At 42.6% G+C, this 20,884-nt stretch overlaps 1 protein-coding gene across 1 annotated transcript in view; it reads left to right on the top strand.

Annotated features, from left to right (window-relative positions):
• reln (reelin) overlaps positions 1–20,884 on the top strand; it is a 447,239-nt gene that overhangs the window by 255,479 nt on the left and 170,876 nt on the right. Inside the window, exons 24-26 of the mRNA XM_047822245.1 lie at positions 397–583; positions 791–996; positions 1,104–1,275. Coding sequence (XP_047678201.1) covers positions 397–583; positions 791–996; positions 1,104–1,275 — 565 coding nt within the window. The remainder of the gene's footprint in view (positions 1–396; positions 584–790; positions 997–1,103; positions 1,276–20,884) is intronic.

Genomic DNA, 20,884 nt, shown 5'->3' with positions numbered 1-20,884 from the left:
CCAATTGAACATCTCTATAGAGATCTGAAAATGGCTGTGCCCCGATGCTCCCCATCCATTCTTATGAAGCTTGACAGGTCCTGAAAAGAAGAATGGGAGAAACCGCGCAAAACCGTAGCATCGTATCCAAATGATGACACTTTTTGAGATCGCTTGTATTTCTGCAACAAAGCATTGACAAGTGCCTTTCAGAATTATTCAGACCTTTGACCAATTCTCTCATATTATCAAATTATAAAAAGCCTAGCTCTCCTTTGTGTGCTCTTTAGATCTTTCATGCAAACTGTGCTTTGTTTTAGACTATATGGCCAATGTTGATATCCCCTTAAAAGTCTTTTTATATAAACATCTGGTGTAATTTTAATTTGTATTTTCTATTTAAAAATTTCTCTACAGGTGTGATGATGGCTTTTTTGGTACAGAATGTCAGCCTACCTCAACACTGTCATCCAGTTTGTTGTCAGATTTTGAGTCCCTGTCAGCTCTAAGGACCACATGGCAGGAGGTTATTGGTGGGCAGGTGGTGACCCCTGACCAGGGTTGTGGTGTTGTGTCATCTGGATCTTCTTTGTATTTTAGCAAGGTGTGTTTGTATGAGTGTTTATATACACCTTGTAATAATCAGGCCAAATAAAAATATGTTGAATTTATTTATATATATATATATATATATATATATATATATATATATATATATATATATATATATATATATATATATATATATATATAATATAATGTTTTATGTACAATATATGTATATTTTATTTTGACATTGTACTTTGAACAGGCAGGACTGAGACAGCTAGTGAGCTTTAATCTGGACACAGAATGGGCAGAGTTTGTGCAATTCTACTTGCGTGTGGGTGGTGACAGGGTGGAGTGCAACCAACCTGACAGCAGGGAGGAGGGAGTGCTTCTACAGTATAGTAACAATGGTGGCATTAGCTGGGGTCTAATTGCAGAACTGTACTTCACTGACTTTACGAAGCCTCGGTGAGAATAGTGTTTACAGTGATTAAAAGTTCATTTTAATTCTCAGTTAGATTAATGTTCTTTTGCAGTAGTTAATTTTTTGTCTTTCTAACTTTCTGTGGTAACAGGTTTGTCCATTATGAGCTACCTCTGGCTGCTAAGACACCATGTACGCAGTTCCGCTGGTGGCAGCCTCTTCATTCGGGTGAGGGTTACGACCAATGGGCAATTGATGATGTCATCATTCTCTCTGAGAGGGAGAAGCATGTCATTCCAATTGCTAATCCTACTCTTCCACAGGTAAAAGAAAGGATAAAATAAAAGAAAGCTAAAGAAAATGTCTTTTTCTTTTCCTCATTAATCTACACTCAGTACCCTATAATAACATATATTCCAGCGTTCTAACCAGGACAAGAAAATATGATCAGATAACCCCAATTCTATCATCTTTACACTGGCTACCTGTTACGTTTGTAATTGATTACAAACTGCTGCCACTTCCATACAGGGCGTTTAATGGTTTAGCACCCATGTATCTAACTAGTCTTCTAAGATGTAATTCCCAGAACATCAAAGTCTACTACAGGTGGTAGGGTGATTTTGTATTTAGCTCCCAAACTTTGGAATACTGTAGTCTTCCTGATAGTGTTCCGGGCTCAGACACACTATCCCAGTTTAAATTTAGATTAAAACGTATCTCTTTACTCAGACATACACATAATACTGCCCATAATCTTTTTCTCTAGTACATGTACAATACCATCTAGTGTTTGCTAATATTATGAACAGCAGCTACGCTAATTCCTCTCTACTGCTTCTTTCTTTCTACCCATCCCAAGGCATTCAGAAATTGTACCAGCTCAGATTATCTTTCGTGCCATGAAGATTTTGAACCCTCTATCATTGATTCAACCTCTATCATTGAATTCATTAAATCATTCATTCGGTTACAGATTTAAGATACCATGAGCCTAAAACACTGTTCAAAGTTTCAAAAAAATTTTTTTAATAAATACACACATGCAAACAAACAGGGGAGAAAGTGCTAGTTCAAGTATAATGAAACATGAAGATGAAATGACAAGAGACTAGTAACTGAGCAGCCTGTGTGGACAAAAATGGCTGAATCCTTCTAATGTTGTAGAGGAGGAACTCACACGGGCGTGTCACATTAGAAACATGCAAGAAACACTTTCTCTCATATCATCTTAGCTCTCTTAGATTGTTGCGCAACACATCTGAAAGCCAAGGAGTGGAACAAGAAGTCTTCTTGGGTTTAGTGGACAAAGGGCAAGACAGAGTGGAGGTTGCAGCGGGTAAGAGAGAGACTGAAAGATAGTTTTAGGTAAGATAGTAAATAACAACTTACCACATTTTAAAGAAATGTTGCCTACATTCATGCCTACAAAGGCACAGGTAGCCTATCACAGCCAAGATAGAAAAGTGGGTTCTCTCCATGACACTGAAGATGAGTGGAAGAGATGGCACTTCTACACTTCTGCTCTGGATAAGGGTGTCTGCCATGCTGTAAATATAATTGTAATGCCATCACCTGGTCCTATATGGTGCATAGAATGGCATTTCATTTAAGTAGCATGCCCCATTCCACTAGGAGACATAGTGGATGAAATGAACACACTCCTTAGCATTGTCAAATCTGTCAAATCTGGTTTATTCCAAACAGCTGCTCAAAGGACTGAGCTACAGAACAGAATATATACGCAATGAAAATACAGTAAGCTATGGTGTATGAGATAAGGCGGAGGCCAAGTTTTGTCAACATAGATAGGGGTATGCTAGAATGCTGCTTCCTCACAACTCTTATCCAAGCATTGAAGGTCAGAAGGCCTGTACATGAGCAAAGAGAAACTGAGTGTCCTGTGAGTAATCTCACAAGCAGGTCAACCTATCTTGTCTTTTCATCCGGTCAAGACCACTAAAGGAACAGGATAGATTCAAATCAAGAACATTAAATCAGAAGAGGTGAAGATGACATATAACATATAACACAGAAATACATTTATACATGACAGAGAATCCTCGTTTTCTATTCCCATAAGATTATGGTTACGTTATCAGCAAGCCTTACCATCATGCTTATGTTTGCAGAAACACAGGGTACAAAAACAAGAAAACAAGAACACACTTGTCAGCATGACCAGAGTATGTGTGTGTGTGTGTGGGGGGGGGGGGGGACTCTGAAAAAGTCTGAAAAACTCAGATAAGTCCTGTAACACCCCTCTTCGTCCGCGATGAGTGGGGCCATGAAACTCGCGGACGAGAAAAGGAGTACAATGTCGTGGTAGGCAGACACGGCCCTTGTTATCTATAATAACATAGGAATCAGTCGCACCCTGACTAGTCCAAAATTCACGGTCAGCAGGCGAAGCTGAAGCCTGCAGCGAAGGGAGATCTATGTCAGGTAGAATAGCACTGATCATGGTGTTAACAGAGACCATTTCTGGAGATAGATTTGGGGGAAGTGGGCGTGAAGCCGCAGCCTGTTTAGCCATTTGGTCAGTGAAACTGTTCCCTCTCACTTCATTGGTGTCACCAGAGGAATGCGCCCTAGTTTTAACAATGGCCACAGAACGAGGCAGATGACAGGCGGTGATTAAATTCTGCACTAACGAGGCATGGGAGATAGGCTTGCCGTCAGCTGCAGTGAAGCCACGAGATTGCCAGATGCGGCAAAAATCATGAGCTACTCCGAAGGCATAACGATAGTCAGTGTAAATAGTGACGTCAGCGTCCTCAGCGAGAACACAGGCATGAGTGAGAGCGAAGAGTTCAGCTGCCTGCGCAGAGGAGAAAGGGAGAGAAAAAGATTCAAGGACAGTGTTAGGTAATCGACAAACAGCATAGCCACAAAGATAAACACCATCACTAGGTTTGGAGCAAGAGCCATCTACAAAGAGGACATCACCTGTCTGTAGGGAAACAGAGGAGAGGTCAGGGCGAATGCTAGTGGCATTGACTATTTCAGTAAGGCAATCATGATCAGAGTCACCCATACAATCATCCTGTGCATTAAGAAGGTGCTGCAGGGCATGCGCTACAGTGTCAAGAGAGGAGGATGGACGTACAGTTAAATGCTCAGTGGCCAATAACACGAACTCATATCCTGAACGACGCTGGGATGACATGTGCTGTGTATTTAAATTACGTAAAATTTGCGTTACCTGATGTGAGGTGTGTAAGATCAAAGGATGAGATAAAATGATCTTCTCAGCATCAGTTACCATCAGAGCACAGGCGGCAACAGCACGTAGACAGTCCGGCAAACCCTGAGCCACAGAGTCGAGGGATTTAGAAAGAAACGCACAAGGGATTTAGAAAGAAACCCCCCCCCCCCCCATGTTCCTGGGCCAGCACCCCAGAGGCTGTTCCTGGCTGAGTCACAACATACAGGTGGAAAGGGAGGCTGTAGTTGCGGAGTCCCAGAGTAGGAGCAGTACACAGGGCCCGTTTCAAGGCCTCAAAAGCAGCCTGCATTTTTGGAGTCCATGAGAGAGGTGCGGATGAATGATCAGAATGCTTCACCGCAGCACGCAGACATTTGTCATGCAGAGAGCAGTCTGGGATAGTCTGAGAGAGTTCAGAACCCAGGTAGCGGGCAGTGTCAGACAGGCTCTAAAAGCTGCTAGGGCTGAGCACCTGAGCAAACTCATAGAAAATAACCAGAACAATCCCAGGTTTTTATTTAGCACAGTGGCTAGTTTAACAAAAAATCAGAAATCTGAACACACTATTCCATCACATTTCAGTAGTGAGGACTTTATGAGATTCTTCACTGATAAAATCGAAAGTATCAGGAATAAAATAGGTGACGCTCAACATATGAGAGCAACCAGTGACACAATCTCACCTAAGGCTTTGCACAGCTTTACAAGTACAGGACAGGAAGAGTTAGATAAACTTATTACTACAGCTAAATCAACAACATGTTCACTAGACCCCATCCCAACTAAACTACTGAAAGAAGTGTTACATAAAGCTGGTGAGCCTCTTCTTAATATCATTAACTCCTCGTTATCTTTAGGTTACGTCCCGAAGTCTTTTAAGTTGGCAGTTATTAGGCCACTCATCAAAAAACCTAACTTAGACCCTAATGAACTATCAAATTACAGACCTATCTCACACCTCCCGTTTATGTCTAAAATACTTGAAAAGGTTGTGTCTGTTCAACTGAGCTCCTTCTTACAGGAGAGCAACATCCTTGAAGAGTTTCAGTCAGGTTTCAGGCCCCATCATAGCACAGAAACTGCACTTGTTAAAGTTACAAATGACTTGTTCTTAGCTTCGGACCAAGACTGTATGTCACTATTAGTTCTACTTGACCTTAGTGCTGCATTCGACACTATAGATCACAACATTCTTCTAGATCGCTTACAATATTACACAGGTATTCATGGTCAGGCTTTAAGCTGGTTTAGATCCTACCTGTCTGACCGATACCATTTTGTAGAATTAAATGGTGAATCCTCCAGTTTACTACCCGTTAATTATGGGGTCCCTCAAGGATCAGTTCTAGGACCTCTGCTTTTCTCTATATACATGCTTCCATTAGGGAACATTATTAGAAGACATGGGATTAGTTTCCATTGTTATGCTGATGACACACAATTATATATCTCATCAAAACCAGATGAAATAGCCACAGTGTCCAAATTAACTCAGTGCCTTAGAGAGATAAAAGACTGGATGAGCTGCAACTTTCTATTGTTAAACTCCGATAAGACAGAAAAACTACTCATAGGTCCAAAAACCAGTGCACATAAACTCTCACAACTTAACTCCCATTTAGAGGGATGTACTGTTACTAGTAGACAGTGAAAGACCTCGGTGTTATATTAGACAGTAACTTGTCTTTTAAAAATCATATCGCCCATACTACCAAAACAGCCTTCTTCCACCTTAGAAACATTGCCAAGCTGAGAAACATCCTGTCTGTATCTGATGCTGAGAAGCTAGTTCATGCGTTCATGACCTCTAGACTGGACTATTGTAATGCATTACTAGGTGGTTGTCCTGCATCTTTAATAAATAGGTTACAGTTAGTCCAAAATGCAGCTGCCAGAGTTCTCACTAGGACAAGAAAGTATGACCATATAACCCCAATTTTATCATCTCTACACTGGCTACCTGTTAAGTATAGAATTGACTACAAACTGCTGCTACTTACGTACAAGGCTCTTAATGGTTTAGCTCCCATGTATCTAACTAGTCTTCTAACACGTTACAATCCTTCACGCTCTCTGAGATCACAAAACTCAGGGCTTCTGGTAGTTCCCAGAATATCTAAGTCTACTAAAGGTGGTAGAGCATTTTCTTATTTAGCTCCCAAACTTTGGAATAGTCTTCCTGATAGTGTTCGGGGCGCAGACACACTTTCCCAGTTTAAATGTAGATTAAAAACTCATCTCTTTAGTCAGGCGTACAAATAATACATCCCATAATATCATGCACCAGTACATCAGACCTGCACATTTTTATGAACAGCAGATATGTTAATCCCTTTCCACTGCTTCTCTCTTTGTACCCATCCCGAGGCATCCAGACACTGTACCAGCTCCCAACGTCCTCTGTGGGACGAAGCCTTTGGACGTCCACTGAGCCGAGGCCGACTCTAAGAATCCTGAGACATCTCCAGTTAGACTCTGTGGTACTCAGGAGATCAGAAGTCCTTGAACCTCACACCAATACAACATTTAACTGACTGTATATTACAATCACACCCCCAGTGTCACCCATATGAGGATGGGTTCCCCCTTGAGTCCGGTTCCTCTCAAGGTTTCTTCCTTTACCAATTTAAGGGAGTTTTTCCTTGCCACTGCTGCCTGAGTCACCTCAGACTTGCTCATAGGGGAATAAATACATACACACTGTGAACTATATACATCTAATAATAATCTAGAATTTTTATTCTGTTAATTCTTATTTCTTTTATTATTTGTTAATTCCTTTATCATTAATTATGTTTACTTTCTGCTCTGTGTTTATGTTCTGTAAAGCTGCTTTGAGACAATGTCTATTGTAAAAAGCGCTATACAAATAAACTTGAATTGAATTGAATTGAACAGTGTTCTGGCAGAACTGGAGTTTTGACTTGGACACCTGAAAACCTTTCTCAGCCAGGTGTGTGAGTAGAGCCAGGGTCGCTGCTTGGCAGGTGTCATAATCGGCTGCAGCCACCATCTGCAGGTCATCTGCATATTGTAAGACCACTTAGTCCGGGGGAAGGCAGAGGCTTGACAGGGCGTTGTTGACCGTGGTCGCGAAGACCGCGGGGGAATCGATGTAACCCTGTGGCAACCTGGTCCACGTATACTGCTGTTCCCTGTGTGTGAAGGCAAAGAGTGGCTGTGTGTCCTTCCCTACAGGAACACTAAAGAAAGCAGAACATAGGTCAATCACAGAAAATACTCTATGTGTACATGGAATAGAGGCTATAATTGAGGATACATCAGGGACAATTGGAGCAACAGGAATAACAAGTTTGTTTATTTTACTCAGATCTTGGGTGAATCTCCAAGAGCCATCTGGTTTTGGAACAGGATTGACAGGAGTATTGTATGGGCTAACATGGCATCACCACCCCCTGCTGTAAAAGAGAATGAAGAATAACGTCAATTCCAGCGGCTTACTCATGAGACAGAGGATACTGTTTAATATACACAGGTGTAAGGTGTTTGATTCTGGCCTCATAAGGAGGACAGGAAACGCAGCCCATGTCATCCTTGTGTTCCGCCCACAAAGAAGGAACAGACTCTAGAGCGGGAGAGAGAGCAGGGAGAGAACAGATAGCGTTAACTGCAGCAGCGTTATGTGGAAGTACACAGTCAGAGAAAGCGAGAATATCTGGAACAGAGGTATCGAGAGTTTGTACAGTCATGTGGGAACCTCTAAAAGCTATAAATAGTCCCAGGATACTCACAAGATCACGGCCAAGGAGGTTAAAGCTCAAACACCATTCCTCCTAAATGTTGCCACACCTGGCTAAATCGAGTCCAAAACACGGAGGTGGACTCTCCCTTTTCCTGCTTACAGTTAGTAACCTGAGAGAGATCACGATTAGCATGTCTAATATTAAGCAGATATTTAGTGAGCTGCTGACACAATTGGTCTAAAGCATCTTTATTATCCTTACAAAAATACGTGGAAACAACTTGAGTTTGAGTTCTTTTTCTTCCTCCTTTTTTTTATATTTACTACTTCATCATTCTGAGGTTTTAACACAGGAACTTGTTCAATTAGTTTCTCTTCATCATACTGGTCTCCTAATTTATTCTGAAGAATAAATCGATAGTCTGCTCCTGTAAACTGACAGCTACGAGAACTCTTAATTAGCATATCAACAATGTAATCAAGGTTATCTGGCGAGGGCCGATTAAAGGCCAACGGGACCTTTTTTTTTCTTTTTCTTTAGAGTAAGGTGGCGGTTCAACACTCCCACTGTTAATCTCCTATACCTTCAAAAATCATGCGGTATGCAGAGGCTAAATAACCAGGATCAAAGGTACCATCACGTGGGTATGGTGGAATCTGAGGATTGGCCTCAGTCCAGCCAGCCAAATTCTCAACAAATGGTTGTGCATAATATCCTAAACCATATTGTGTCATCCAATCATACGGTGTTTCACCAGGCATAGGCTTGGGATACGAGTTCCCCATTATGAACAAACAAAATATTACAACAGACAAAGAAAAGAGGCGCGGATAAGTCAAGAGAGGAAATATATATATAGTGCACTCTGCTTAGTTTTTCCTGCCAAAACTAAGGATAACCCTCTTGGCTTTCTCAAACGAAACCAAGGATAACCTTCTTGGCCTTCTCAAACGAAGCCAAGGATAAATATCCCGTCAATATTGGGATAACTTCTTCCTAGTAATACTGCCGACCAGGTAGTCAATCAAACATGTCTTACCTGATCAAGAGTATCACGTCGGGGTCACCAAACTGTAAGAAAGATTCCTCCTCGCACTTGTCCGCGTCCCTTTAGCTCTGCAAAACAATAGGAGCACCGGAGCACTGAGAGAACAAACCACACGAGTGAAATCAAATCTGGTTTATTCCAAACAGCTGCTCAAAGGACTGAGCTACAGAACAGAATATATACGCAATGAAAATACAGTAAGCTATGGTGTATGAGATAAGGCGGAGGCCAAGTTTTGTCAACATAGATAGGGGTATGCTAGAATGCTGCTTCCTCACAACTCTTATCCAAGCATTGAAGGTCAGAAGGCCTGTACATGAGCAAAGAGAAACTGGGTGTCCTGCGAGTAATCTCACAAGCAGGTCAACCTATCTTGTCTTTTCATCCGGTCAAGACCACTAAAGGAACAGAATAGATTCAAATCAAGAACATTAAATCAGAAGAGGTGAAGATGACATATAACATATAACACAGAAATACATTTATACATGACAGAAAATCCTCGTTTTCTATTCCCATAAGATTATGGTTACGTTATCAGCAAGCCTTACCATCATGCTTATGTTTGCAGAAACACAGGGTACAAAAACAAGAAAACAAGAACACACTTATCACAGGTCAGCATGACCAGAGGGGGGGAGGGGGGGGCACATTCATTTCGACATAGAAAGAGAAATGTGGAAAGAAAATGAAATAAGCACAAAAATGAATTACCATAAAGAAAATTCATTTCAACACTGGATGTTTCCTGGTTTAAACTCCGAATTGCCTGCGGGAAGTAGTTCTCCTCATTCTCTCTGTGTTTGCTTTCAAGGAGCAGAAGTGTTTCCCTGAACGCAAAAAAAGAAAAGAGTCCATTGTTGGGATGGCTGAGATCCTTTACAATCTTCCTGGCCCTGGTCTGGCACCACGTGCTGTAGATGTCCAGCAGGTCAGGCAGCTTGGTGTGGATGGTACATTCAGCTGACCACACAACCCTCTGGAGGGCTCGCCTGTCCTGCATGGTGCTGTTCCCGAACCAGGAAGTGATGCTACCCGTCAGGAGGCTCTCAATGGTGCAGGTGTAGAAAGTCTTCAGAACCTGAGAGGGAAGTTTGAAGTCCCTTAAGCATCTCAGATGGTACAGATGCTGCCGGGCCTTCTTCACCAGGGTGTTGATGTGACAGGACCAAGACAGGTCCTGTGTGATGCGAACACCCAGGTATCAGAAATTGTCCACTCTCTACACTGGAGTCCTGTTGATGTTTAGCAGTTGGTATGACCACTCCTGCTTTGTGCTGGAATCCACTATCGACTCCTTAGCCTTGCTGACGTTCAGGAGAAGATTGTTCTCCTGGCACCATCTCTCCAGGTTTTTAGTCTCCTGTAGGTAGGCCTTCTCATCTTTGTTTATCAGGCCCACCACAACAGTCATATGTGTAGAGCATATGAGTACAGCAGGGGGCTCAGAACACGACCCTGGGGAGCTCCAGTGCTGAAGGTGAGGGTGGATGAGGTGTGTTTGCCCATCCGTACGGCTTGTGGTCTGTCTGTCAGGAAGTCGGAGATCCATTGACACAGCGGCAGGCTGAGTCCCAGGACCTCCAACTTAGAGGTGAGCATGGAGGGAATTATGGTGTTAAACACTGAACTGTAGTCCACAAACAGCATTTTTGCATAATTTTCTTTTCTGCAGTCCAGGTGGCTCATTGTAGTGTGGAGAAGATGAGCAATGGCATCCTCAGTAGAGCGGTTCTGGTGGTATGGTGAACTCTAGTGGATCTAGTGTTTCTGGTAGTGATGCAGTGATGAATTCTATGACCAGTCTTTCGAAGCACTTTATCACTACTGAGGTCAGGGTTGCAGTGCGGTAATTATTGAGGCAGGCGGGCTGGGGTTTATTCGGGACAGGAACAATAGTGGACTGTTTGAAGCATTAGGGGACAACAGACAGTTCCAGTGAGAGGTTAAATATCTCAGTAAACACTGGTGCTAGCTGGTCAGTGCAGGATTTCAGAACCCGACCTGTGATTATGTCTGGTCCTACTGCCTTCCTGGTGTTCACTCTCCTAAATGTCTTCCTCACTTCGTGCTCTGAGATGGTGAAAGTGTTTAGTTCTCCAGCTCTCTCAGCGTGCAGCTGTTTGTGGCACTAGTGCCAATAGCATGGTTAGCTGCAGCCTTGTAGATGTTTAGCAAAAGATGTTTAGCTCGTCTGCCAGAGAAGCGACCGCATTCCCCATTCTAAAAGCTGGTGTTCTATAGTCTGTGATGTTTCTTAGTCCCTGCCACAGGCTCCTAGAGTCACCATGTTGGAACTGTGACTCTAGTTTCCTCTCGTAGCGCTGTTTTGCTTACTTCACCACTCTGTGCACACTGTAAGATGCAGCCTTGTACTCATCCATGTCCCTGGTGGCTAGCCCCATGTTGTAGGCAGCGGCACAGGATCTCAGAGCGTCGCAGATGGTTTTATCCACCCTACGCTTCTGGTTGGGAAACATTCTGATGGTGGTTTTCTGTACAGTATCATCCTCTACTTTCCCAATGAATCCCCCAAACCTCTTCTGTAAACATGTTGACATCATCAGAGCTGTGCCTGAACATTTCCAAGTCTGCATCATCTAAGGCATCCTGCAGAGCAGCCACCGATTGGTCAGTCCAGCGTACGACCTCCCACTGAACCGAAGCTTCCTGTTTCAGCCTTCGTTTGTAAACAGGCCTGAGGAAGATGGCAGCATGGTCCGATTTCCCAAATGCTGGAGGTGATTGTGCCTTGTAGCTGTTCTTGAATGGTGTGTAGCAGTGGTCCAGTGTCCTTTTGCCCCTGTTGGGCGAAAGGACTCAATCCCCAGCAAAACCAAACTGCTGTTCATGCCAGGTGATTTATCCCCAGGTCAGGATCTTGTGATATCCATAGACATCTCTATCATTTTGAAGTAAAAATGGACAATTAGCTGTACTTTTCCTCACATATTGCTAATTTCACACTCTCATGTCAGTTTCTTCTTTTCAACATCAGAAGGATTTGGACATTTTTACACACACGTGTATGTTCAGTGTCTAGTAATTTTGAGACTAGTGTACTAATCTCTCTGCTGGCAGGTCTACTTCTGAGTGTATTTTGACCTCTGAAAATGATCCAAAATGAAGTTGGGCAACTTGTATTTAATTTCTCACACACAAGTGGCTTCCGCTAGCTGCATATATTACTGTAGATTCATAACACTGAAGCTTGTCTAAAAAGTCAAAAACCTGACCAATACCTTCTTAAATTGAAACATATATCACCCTTCCACTGTTAGACTGATCCCACCATCTCTCAGGGAACAAGGTAGGTATACATCAAGACTCAGGTAGTGGAATGCATTGTCAATCCATGGAGTCATGGATTGTCTTCAAACAATTTGTGAAAACCTGAAACACTTAAACTATTCCTTTTTTCTTCTTGTTTCTTGTTACTTTATGAGCACTAGATTTGCTAAACCTGCGCAAATTTGCGTAAAATCTTTCGACCTCACACCTAATAGCACCCCTACAGCTCCATTGTTCTCCTGCTTTTGTTGTGCAAAGTCCCCCATCACCTGTGGGGCCTGGCTCATTTGCATTTGTTCACTCAGAGTAGCTCAGATCCAAGGCAGGCCAAACCTCTGTGTGACATGGAATCCTTCACAGCCTATCTATACAAAATAGTCTGTTTTATTCATAAAAAAATTGTGTGCTAAGCTTTGTCATTGCCAAAGTACATATCATATTTATAAAACCCTTGTGCAGACCTGGGGTCTATTTGACTCATCTGGAAAGTTTAATGTGTCATAACTTGGGTTTCCTTCCACATATTTGCCTGAAATTTACCAGGATTGTTCCAAATTATGAACTTTGCAAGTAAAATTAATTTTGTCTATTTTTGTTGAACTATGTGTTCGTAAAATAAATACATTCTTCCTCAAGTTCCCCCGAGTCAATTTGACCCGGCCACATTTAGTGGGGCAATAGGTTACACTTTTGCCCTTTTCATGAACATACATACAGACACAAAAATGCACACATAATATGTCCACTAACACATGCACCCAAAACACACACACAAAAATTGGCCATTGCATTTGATTAGGCCTCCAGAAAAAAAAGGCCACACATTTGTAAATATTTCACACTTTTGATATGCCTTTGCCTAGCAGAGGAGTGTGTATGAGACATGAGGAGTGTGTTTGGAACAGTAAGAGTGTGTATGAGACATGAGGAGATGGCATCTGGTAGGCAAAATAGACATGACATAAGTGTAAAATGTTCACAAATATATGCTGATCACACAAAATGGTGATCATTGTAGAATTTTTTATTTATAAGCATTCAAGTCAATTTGACATGGAAAAAAAACAGGTTTTATTATTTTCTGACAATAAAAATGGTCAAAATGGTTTCAAAACAATCTCCTGGCTTTCAAAGAGACAATGCCAAGAGATAGATTAATTTCAATTATGCAACACCTTCTAACAGACAAATTTGCTGCGGTCTCCGACATCTGGACACGCTTCAACAAGAACTATGCTGAGAGTTTCACTCCAGCAGAACACATGACCATAGATGAACAGCTGTTCCCTAGCATGGTTTGTTGTCCATTCACACAGTATATTGCAACCAAGCCAGACAAATTTGGGATCAAGTTCTGGATGGCCATGGATTTGGAGACCAAATATGTCTGCAATGCATCTCCTTACTTGGGAAAGTACCCTATTCGCCCAGGGTCCAGCTTGCGCAGTGAAGCACGAGCGATTTTTTACTGCACTGGGCATTCCAATGCTTCTGTGGAGGCATGTTGGGTTCTTGTTCCGTCTCAAAATTCACTTTTGGTGTTATAATTCATTAATGGCCAATGAAAATGAAATTACATCATTTTATTCTGTATGTGTATGAACATGTCAAAAGCCATGGACCATAACTTCACTCAGCTTATGACATTTGTCTACAAACATACATTGGAGACTGAAGTGTTAGCAAGTTTTCATTTTATTCATGTATTAGCAACTTTTCATTCTTTCCCAAGTAAGGGATGTCTCATACACACTCCTCTTCATGTCTCATACACACTCCTCATGTCTCATACACACTCTTACTATTTCATGCACACTCCTCATGTCTCATACACACTCCTCATTTCTCATACACACTCTTACTGTTCCATACACACTCCTAATGTCTCATACACACTCCTCATATCTCTTACACACTCCTCATGTCTCATGCACACTCATACTGTTCCATACACACTCCTAATGTCTCATACACACTCCTCTGCTAGGCAAAGGCATATCAAAAGTGTGAAATGTTTACAAATGTGTAGCCTTTTTTTCCTGGAGGCCTAATGAAATGCAATGCCCAATTTGTGAGTGAGTATGTGTGTGTGTTACTGAACATTTTATGTGTGCATTTTTGTGTCTGTATGTATGTTCATTGCGCTGAAAAGGGCAAAAGTGTAACCTATTGCCCCACTAAATGTGGCCGGGTCAAATTGACTCGGGAGGACTTGAGGAGGAATGTATTTATTTTACAAACACATAGTTCAACGAAAATAGACAAAATAAATGTTCTTAATGCTTACATTTTCTACCGCTTATCTGAACTTCTCGGGTCACGGGGGGCCTGTGCCTATCTCAGGCATCATTGGGCATCAAGGCAGGATACACCCTGGACGGAGTGCCAACCCATCGCAGGGCCCAAACACGTTCTCTCATTCACTCACACACTATAGACAATTTTCTAGAGCTGCCAATCAACCTACCATGCACGTCTTTGGACCGTGGGAGGGAACCGGAGTACCCGGAGGAAACCCTCAAGGCCCGGGGAGAATATGCAAACTCCACACACACAAGGCAGAGGCGGGAATCGAACCCCCAACCCCAGAGGTGTGAGGCAAATATGCTAACCACTAAGCCACCGTGCCCCCCTTCTTGGAATAGATTTATGATATTTCTAAACATTTTTCTAGTGGAATTTTGTACATTCATCTAGAAGAATAGATTCTAGGTGCAAAGAGGTCCTAAATTTCCCACACATCCCCTGATATTCAAGTCAGGTGATTGAGCTGGCTATGGCAGATGTTGCAAAAAACTGTTTGGCTATGTGCATTGGCACATTATCATCTTGACAAATTGCATAACTGTTTGGAAACAGCATTTCAAATTAAAATTTATTTGTACAGAGCTTTTAACAATGGACATTGTCTCAAAGCAGCTTTACAGAACATAGTACAGAAAGCTTCTTATTTTATGAGAAGCCAGACTTTGATAACCCACTAAACCCACTATTACAACTCAACGGGAAATCAGAGAGTGCTGCACCCTGACTTTGACCGAGCCCTGGCTCTCAGACAGAGTCTCAGAGGACGCCATTCAGCTACAGACACTCTGTTCACCGAGGTGATCAAACGGCCGTGTCTGGTAAGGCTAAAGGGGAGGTGTGTGTGTTTGTCAACAACTCGTGGTGTGGAGATATACAGACGGTTGATTAACACTGTTCACCAGATGTGGAGTTTCTACTGCTGAAGTGCCGTCCTTATTATCTACCGAGGGAATTACTGCTGTGTTTTTGGCCGCGGTTTACACCCCCCCGTGAGCTAAGTAACTCCACGGCAGCACTCAGCAAACTACATAAGGTCATCAGCGCGTTAGAATTGGCTCATACTGACGCTGTTTTTATTGTTGCTGGCGACTTCAACCAGTGTATTTTACGGACTGTATTCCCCAAATACCACCAGCATGTGGACATTCCCACCCGTGATAAGAACACTCTGGAACATATTTACAGCAACATACATGGTGCATACAGGGCTGCACCCCGTCCCCACTTCGGACACTCAGACCACATCTCTTTGTTCCTGTACCCTGCTTACAGACAAAGACTGAAACAAGCACACCCTGTCACCAAACAGATTAAACTCTGGACCCCAGAGACTGTGAGCACCCTGCAGGATTGTTTTGCTCTGACAGACTGGGATGTGTTTAAAGCTGCAGCCACTCTGGAGGACTCTTCCATCAGCATACAGGACAGGTACATCAGCACTTGTGTCGATAAAATCATGCCCACCATACAAATCAAGTTTCCAAACCAGAAGCCCTGGATAAACACTCATGTACATCACATGCTGCATGCTTGCTCTCTTGCATTTAGATCAGGCAATGAGATCAAGTACAAATCTTCCGAAGTATGGACTGTGAAAAGCTATCACAGTGGCCAAGAGGCAGTACAGAGAGAAGCTGGACAGCTTCCATTCTACTGCTGACTCGGGGCGGATGTGGCAAGGCCTGCAGCACATCACAGACCACAGGATCACCACCAACATCACCTCAACAGACAGCCTGCTGGACGACCTCAACACATGCTACACCCGCTTTGAGGCCCCCAAACTACACTGCAGAGAGCGGGCTCACACACACCTGGACTACCCAACCCCCCTCCCCTCCCCTCCACCAACCATCTCAACAATGCAGGTACACAAAGCTCTGAGGAAGATCAACCCCCGCAAAGCAGCAGGACAAGACAGCATTACTGGGCAGGCCCTCAGAGCATGTGCCAACGAGCTGACTGATGTTCTCACCTCCATCTTCAACCTCTCCCTCAGCTAGTGAATCATTCCTTCGTGCTTTAAGACCACGACCATCGTCCCCCTGCCTAAGAAGAGCCCACCCACCTGCCTGAATGACTACAGGCCAGTGGCACTCACTCCAATCATCATGAAGTGTTTCGAGAGAGTGGTGCTGGCCCACATTCAGAGCAGCATACCAGACCCCACCTTGGATGCCATTGCTGCTGCCATCCACTATTCCCTCTCTCATCTGGAAAATATTCAATTCAATTCAATTCAAGTTTATTTGTATAGCGCTTTTTACAATAGACATTGTCTCAAAGCAGCTTTACAGAACATAAACATAGAGCAGAAGGTAAACATAATTAATGATAAAGGAAATAACGAATAATAAAAGAAATAAGAATTAACAGAATAAAAATTCTAGATTATTATTAGATGTATATAGTTCACAGTGTGTATGTATTTATTCCCCTATGAGCAAGTCTGAGATGACTCAGGCAGCAGTGGCAAGGAAAAACTCCCTTAAATTGGTAAAGGAAGAAACCTTGAGAGGAACCGGACTCAAGGGGGAACCCATCCTCATATGGGTGACACTGGGGGTGTGATTGTAATATACAGTCAAACAAATGTTGTATTGGTGTGAGGTTCAAGGACTTCTGATCTTCTGAGTACCACAGAGTCTAACTGGAGATGTCTCAGGATTCTTAGAGTCGGCCTCGGCTCAGTGGATGTCCAAAGGCTTCGTCCCACAGAGGACGATGGGAGCTGGTACAGTGTCTGGATGCCTCGGGATGGGTACAAAGAGAAAAGCAGTGGAAAGGGATTAACATATCTGCCGTTCATAAAAATGCGCATGGTCTGATGTACTGGTGCATGATATTATGGGATGTATTATGTGTACGCCTGACTGAAGAGATGAGTTTTTAATCTACATTTAAACTGGGAAAGTGTGTCTGAGCCCCGAACACTATCAGGAAGACTGTTCCAAAGTTTGGGAGCTAAATAAGAAAATGCTCTACCACCTTTAGTAGACTTAGATATTCTGGGAACTACCAGAAGCCCTGAGTTTTGTGATCTCAGAGAGCGTGAAGGATTGTAACGTGTTAGAAGACTAGTTAGATACATGGGAGCTAAACCATTAAGAGCCTTGTACGTAAGTAGCAGCAGTTTGTAGTCAATTCTATACCTAACAGGTAGCCAGTGTAGAGATGATAAAATTGGGGTTATATGGTCATACTTTCTTGTCCTAGTGAGAACTCTGGCAGCTGCATTTTGGACTAACTGTAACCTATTTATTAAAGATGCAGGACAACCACCTAGTAATGCATTGCAATAGTCCAGTCTAGAGGTCATGAACGCATGAACTAGCTTCTCAGCATCAGATACAGACAGGATGTTTCTCAGCTTGGCAATGTTTCTAAGGTGGAAGAAGGCTGTTTTGGTGGTATGGGCGATATGATTTTTAAAAGACAAGTTACTGTCTAATATAACACCGAGGTCTTTCACTGTCGAGCTACTTGTAATAGTACATCCCTCTAAATGGGAGTTAAGTTGTGAGAGTTTATGTGCACTGGTTTTTGGACCTATGAGTAGTATTTCAGTCTTATCGGAGTTTAACAATAGAAAGTTGCAGCTCATCCAGTCTTTTATCTCTCTAAGGCACTGAGTTAATTTGGACACTGTGGCTATTTCATCTGGTTTTGATGAGATATATAACTGTGTGTCATCAGCATAACAATAGGAAACTAATCCCATGTCTTCTAATAATGTTCCCTAATGGAAGCATGTATATAGAGAAAAGCAGAGGTCCTAGAACTGATCCTTGAGGGACCCCATAATTAACTGGTAGTAAACTGGAGGATTCACCATTTAATTCTACAAAATGGTATCGGTCAGACAGGTAGGATCTAAACCAGCTTAAAGCCTGACCATGAATACCTGTGTAATATTGTAAGTGATCTAGAAGAATGTTGTGATCTATAGTGTCGAATGCAGCACTAAGGTCAAGTAGAACTAATAGTGACATACAGTCTTGGTCCGAAGCTAAGAACAAGTCGTTTGTAACTTTAACAAGTGCAGTTTCTGTGCTATGATGGGGCCTGAAACCTGACTGAAACTCTTCAAGGATGTTGCTCTCCTGTAAGAAGGAGCTCAGTTGAACAGACACAACCTTTTCAAGTATTTTAGACATAAACGGGAGGTGTGAGATAGGTCTGTAATTTGATAGTTCATTAGGGTCTAAGTTAGGTTTTTTGATGAGTGGCCTAATAACTGCCAACTTAAAAGACTTCGGGACGTAACCTAAAGATAACGAGGAGTTAATGATATTAAGAAGAGGCTCACCAGCTTTATGTAACACTTCTTTCAGTAATTTAGTTGGGATGGGGTCTAGTGAAAATGTTGTTGATTTAGCTGTAGTAATAAGTTTATCTAACTCTTCCTGTCCTGTACTTGTAAAGCTGTGTAAAGCCTTAGGTGAGATTGTGTCACTGGTTGCTCTCATATGTTGGGCGTCACCTATTTTATTCCTGATACTTTCGATTTTATCAGTGAAGAATCTCATAAAGTCCTCACTACTGAAATGTGATGGAATAGTGTGTTCAGATTTCTGATTTTTTGTTAAACTAGCCACTGTGCTAAATAAAAACCTGGGATTGTTCTGGTTATTTTCTATGAGTTTGCTCAGGTGCTCAGCCCTAGCAGCTTTTAGAGCCTGTCTATAGCTGGACATACTGTCCTTATACGCAATTCTAAACACCTCTAATTTAGTTTTTCTCCATTTCCGTTCGAGGTTACGGGTTTCTCTCTTGAGGGTGTGAGTGTGACTATTATACCATGGTGCAAGTGTTTTATCTCTAACCTTCTGTAATCTGACTGGGGCAACAGTGTCTAATGTGCTAGTGAGTATAGCGTCTATGCTGTTAGTCATTGCATCTAGGTCGTTTGAGTTTGAGGGTACATTAAGAAGTCCAGACAGATCAGGCAGGTTATTTGTGAATCTGTCTTTGGTGGTCGAAATAATGGTTCTACCGAGTCGATAACGTGGTGAGACACAGTTAGTCTGTTCTACAGGTAGTGTGTACATTATAAGGTAATGGTCTGTGATGTCATCACTTTGGGGTATGATATCTATATCAGTGACTTCTATTCTGTGTGATATTATTAAATCTAGTGTGTGGTTACGTCGATGAGTTGCACTAGTGATGTTTTGTTTGAGCCCAAGTGAGTTTAGTAAGTCCATAAATGTGAGTCCTAAAGCGTCGTTTGTGTCGTCAACATGAATGTTAAAGTCTCCTACAATTAATGCTTTGTCAAAGTTAACTAATAGGTCTGAGAGAAAATCTGTGAATTCTCTAAGAAAAACTGTGTAGGGCCCTGGGGGTCTGTACACGGTCGCTAGAGCAAGAGACATAAGGGATTTCTTCGTGTGCACGTGCGATAGTGTAACATTAAGGACGAGCACTTCAAAAGAACTAAATCTATGCTGTGTTCTCTGGGTAACAGTGAGGTAATCACTAAGGATAGTGGCGACACCACCTCCACGACCAGTCAGACGAGGCTCGTGCTTATAGATATATCCTGATGGTGTAGACTCGTTTAGACTGATGTATTCATTTGGTTTAATCCACGTTTCGGTGAGGCAGAGTGCAGTAAGGCTATTATCTAAGATCATTTCATTTACAATAAGTGCTTTGGGTGCAAGAGATCTAATGTTCAGAAGTCCAAACTTTAAGAACTGTTTTTGTTTGTTTCTTTGGCATTTTTCTGGTCTAATTACAGTAAGATTATTTCGAGGACTTCTCATGTGTTTACTTTTGGATCTCACTGCTCGGGGAACAGACACAGTTTCTATAGGGTGAGCTATGTGTGCATTTTCTGTGTCAATGTGCTGAGGTGGAGGATGGCTATTAAGATTTAAATTTAAAGAGTAGTTTACCAGTCAGAAGGTGTTCAGCGCCCTGGAGATGTGGTCCGAGAGGATCTCCGCTCCAACTCTGCTGGGGTGCAGGCCGTGGCAGAGTTGGAGCGGAGATCCTCTAGAAAATAAGGACTCATACCTAAGGACACTCTTCATTGACTACAGCTCCACCTTCAACATGGTGATACCCCACAAACTGTCCACACTTGGTCTGCACCCCACCCTCTGTGACTGGCTCCTAGACTTCCTGACTGGCAGGCCTCAGTTTGTCAGGATTGGTAATAGGACTTTAGCCAGTATCATCATAAACATTGGCACTCCACAGGGTTGAGTACTCAGCCCCATACTCTACACCCTGTTCACCTACGACTGTGTCGCCTCCCACAAGGACAACATCATCCTGAATTTCATGGACGACATTGCGGTGATAGGACGCATCACTGGCGGTGACGAGGCAGCCTACAGGAGGGAGGTGGCCAGTCTGGTGTC

Source organism: Tachysurus fulvidraco, chromosome 13 (genome assembly GCF_022655615.1).
Source record: "Tachysurus fulvidraco isolate hzauxx_2018 chromosome 13, HZAU_PFXX_2.0, whole genome shotgun sequence".
In the NCBI taxonomy this organism is placed as follows: Eukaryota; Metazoa; Chordata; class Actinopteri; order Siluriformes; family Bagridae; genus Tachysurus; species Tachysurus fulvidraco.
Note: the sequence above shows the minus strand (reverse complement) of the source record. Positions and strands in the feature narration are given on the sequence as shown.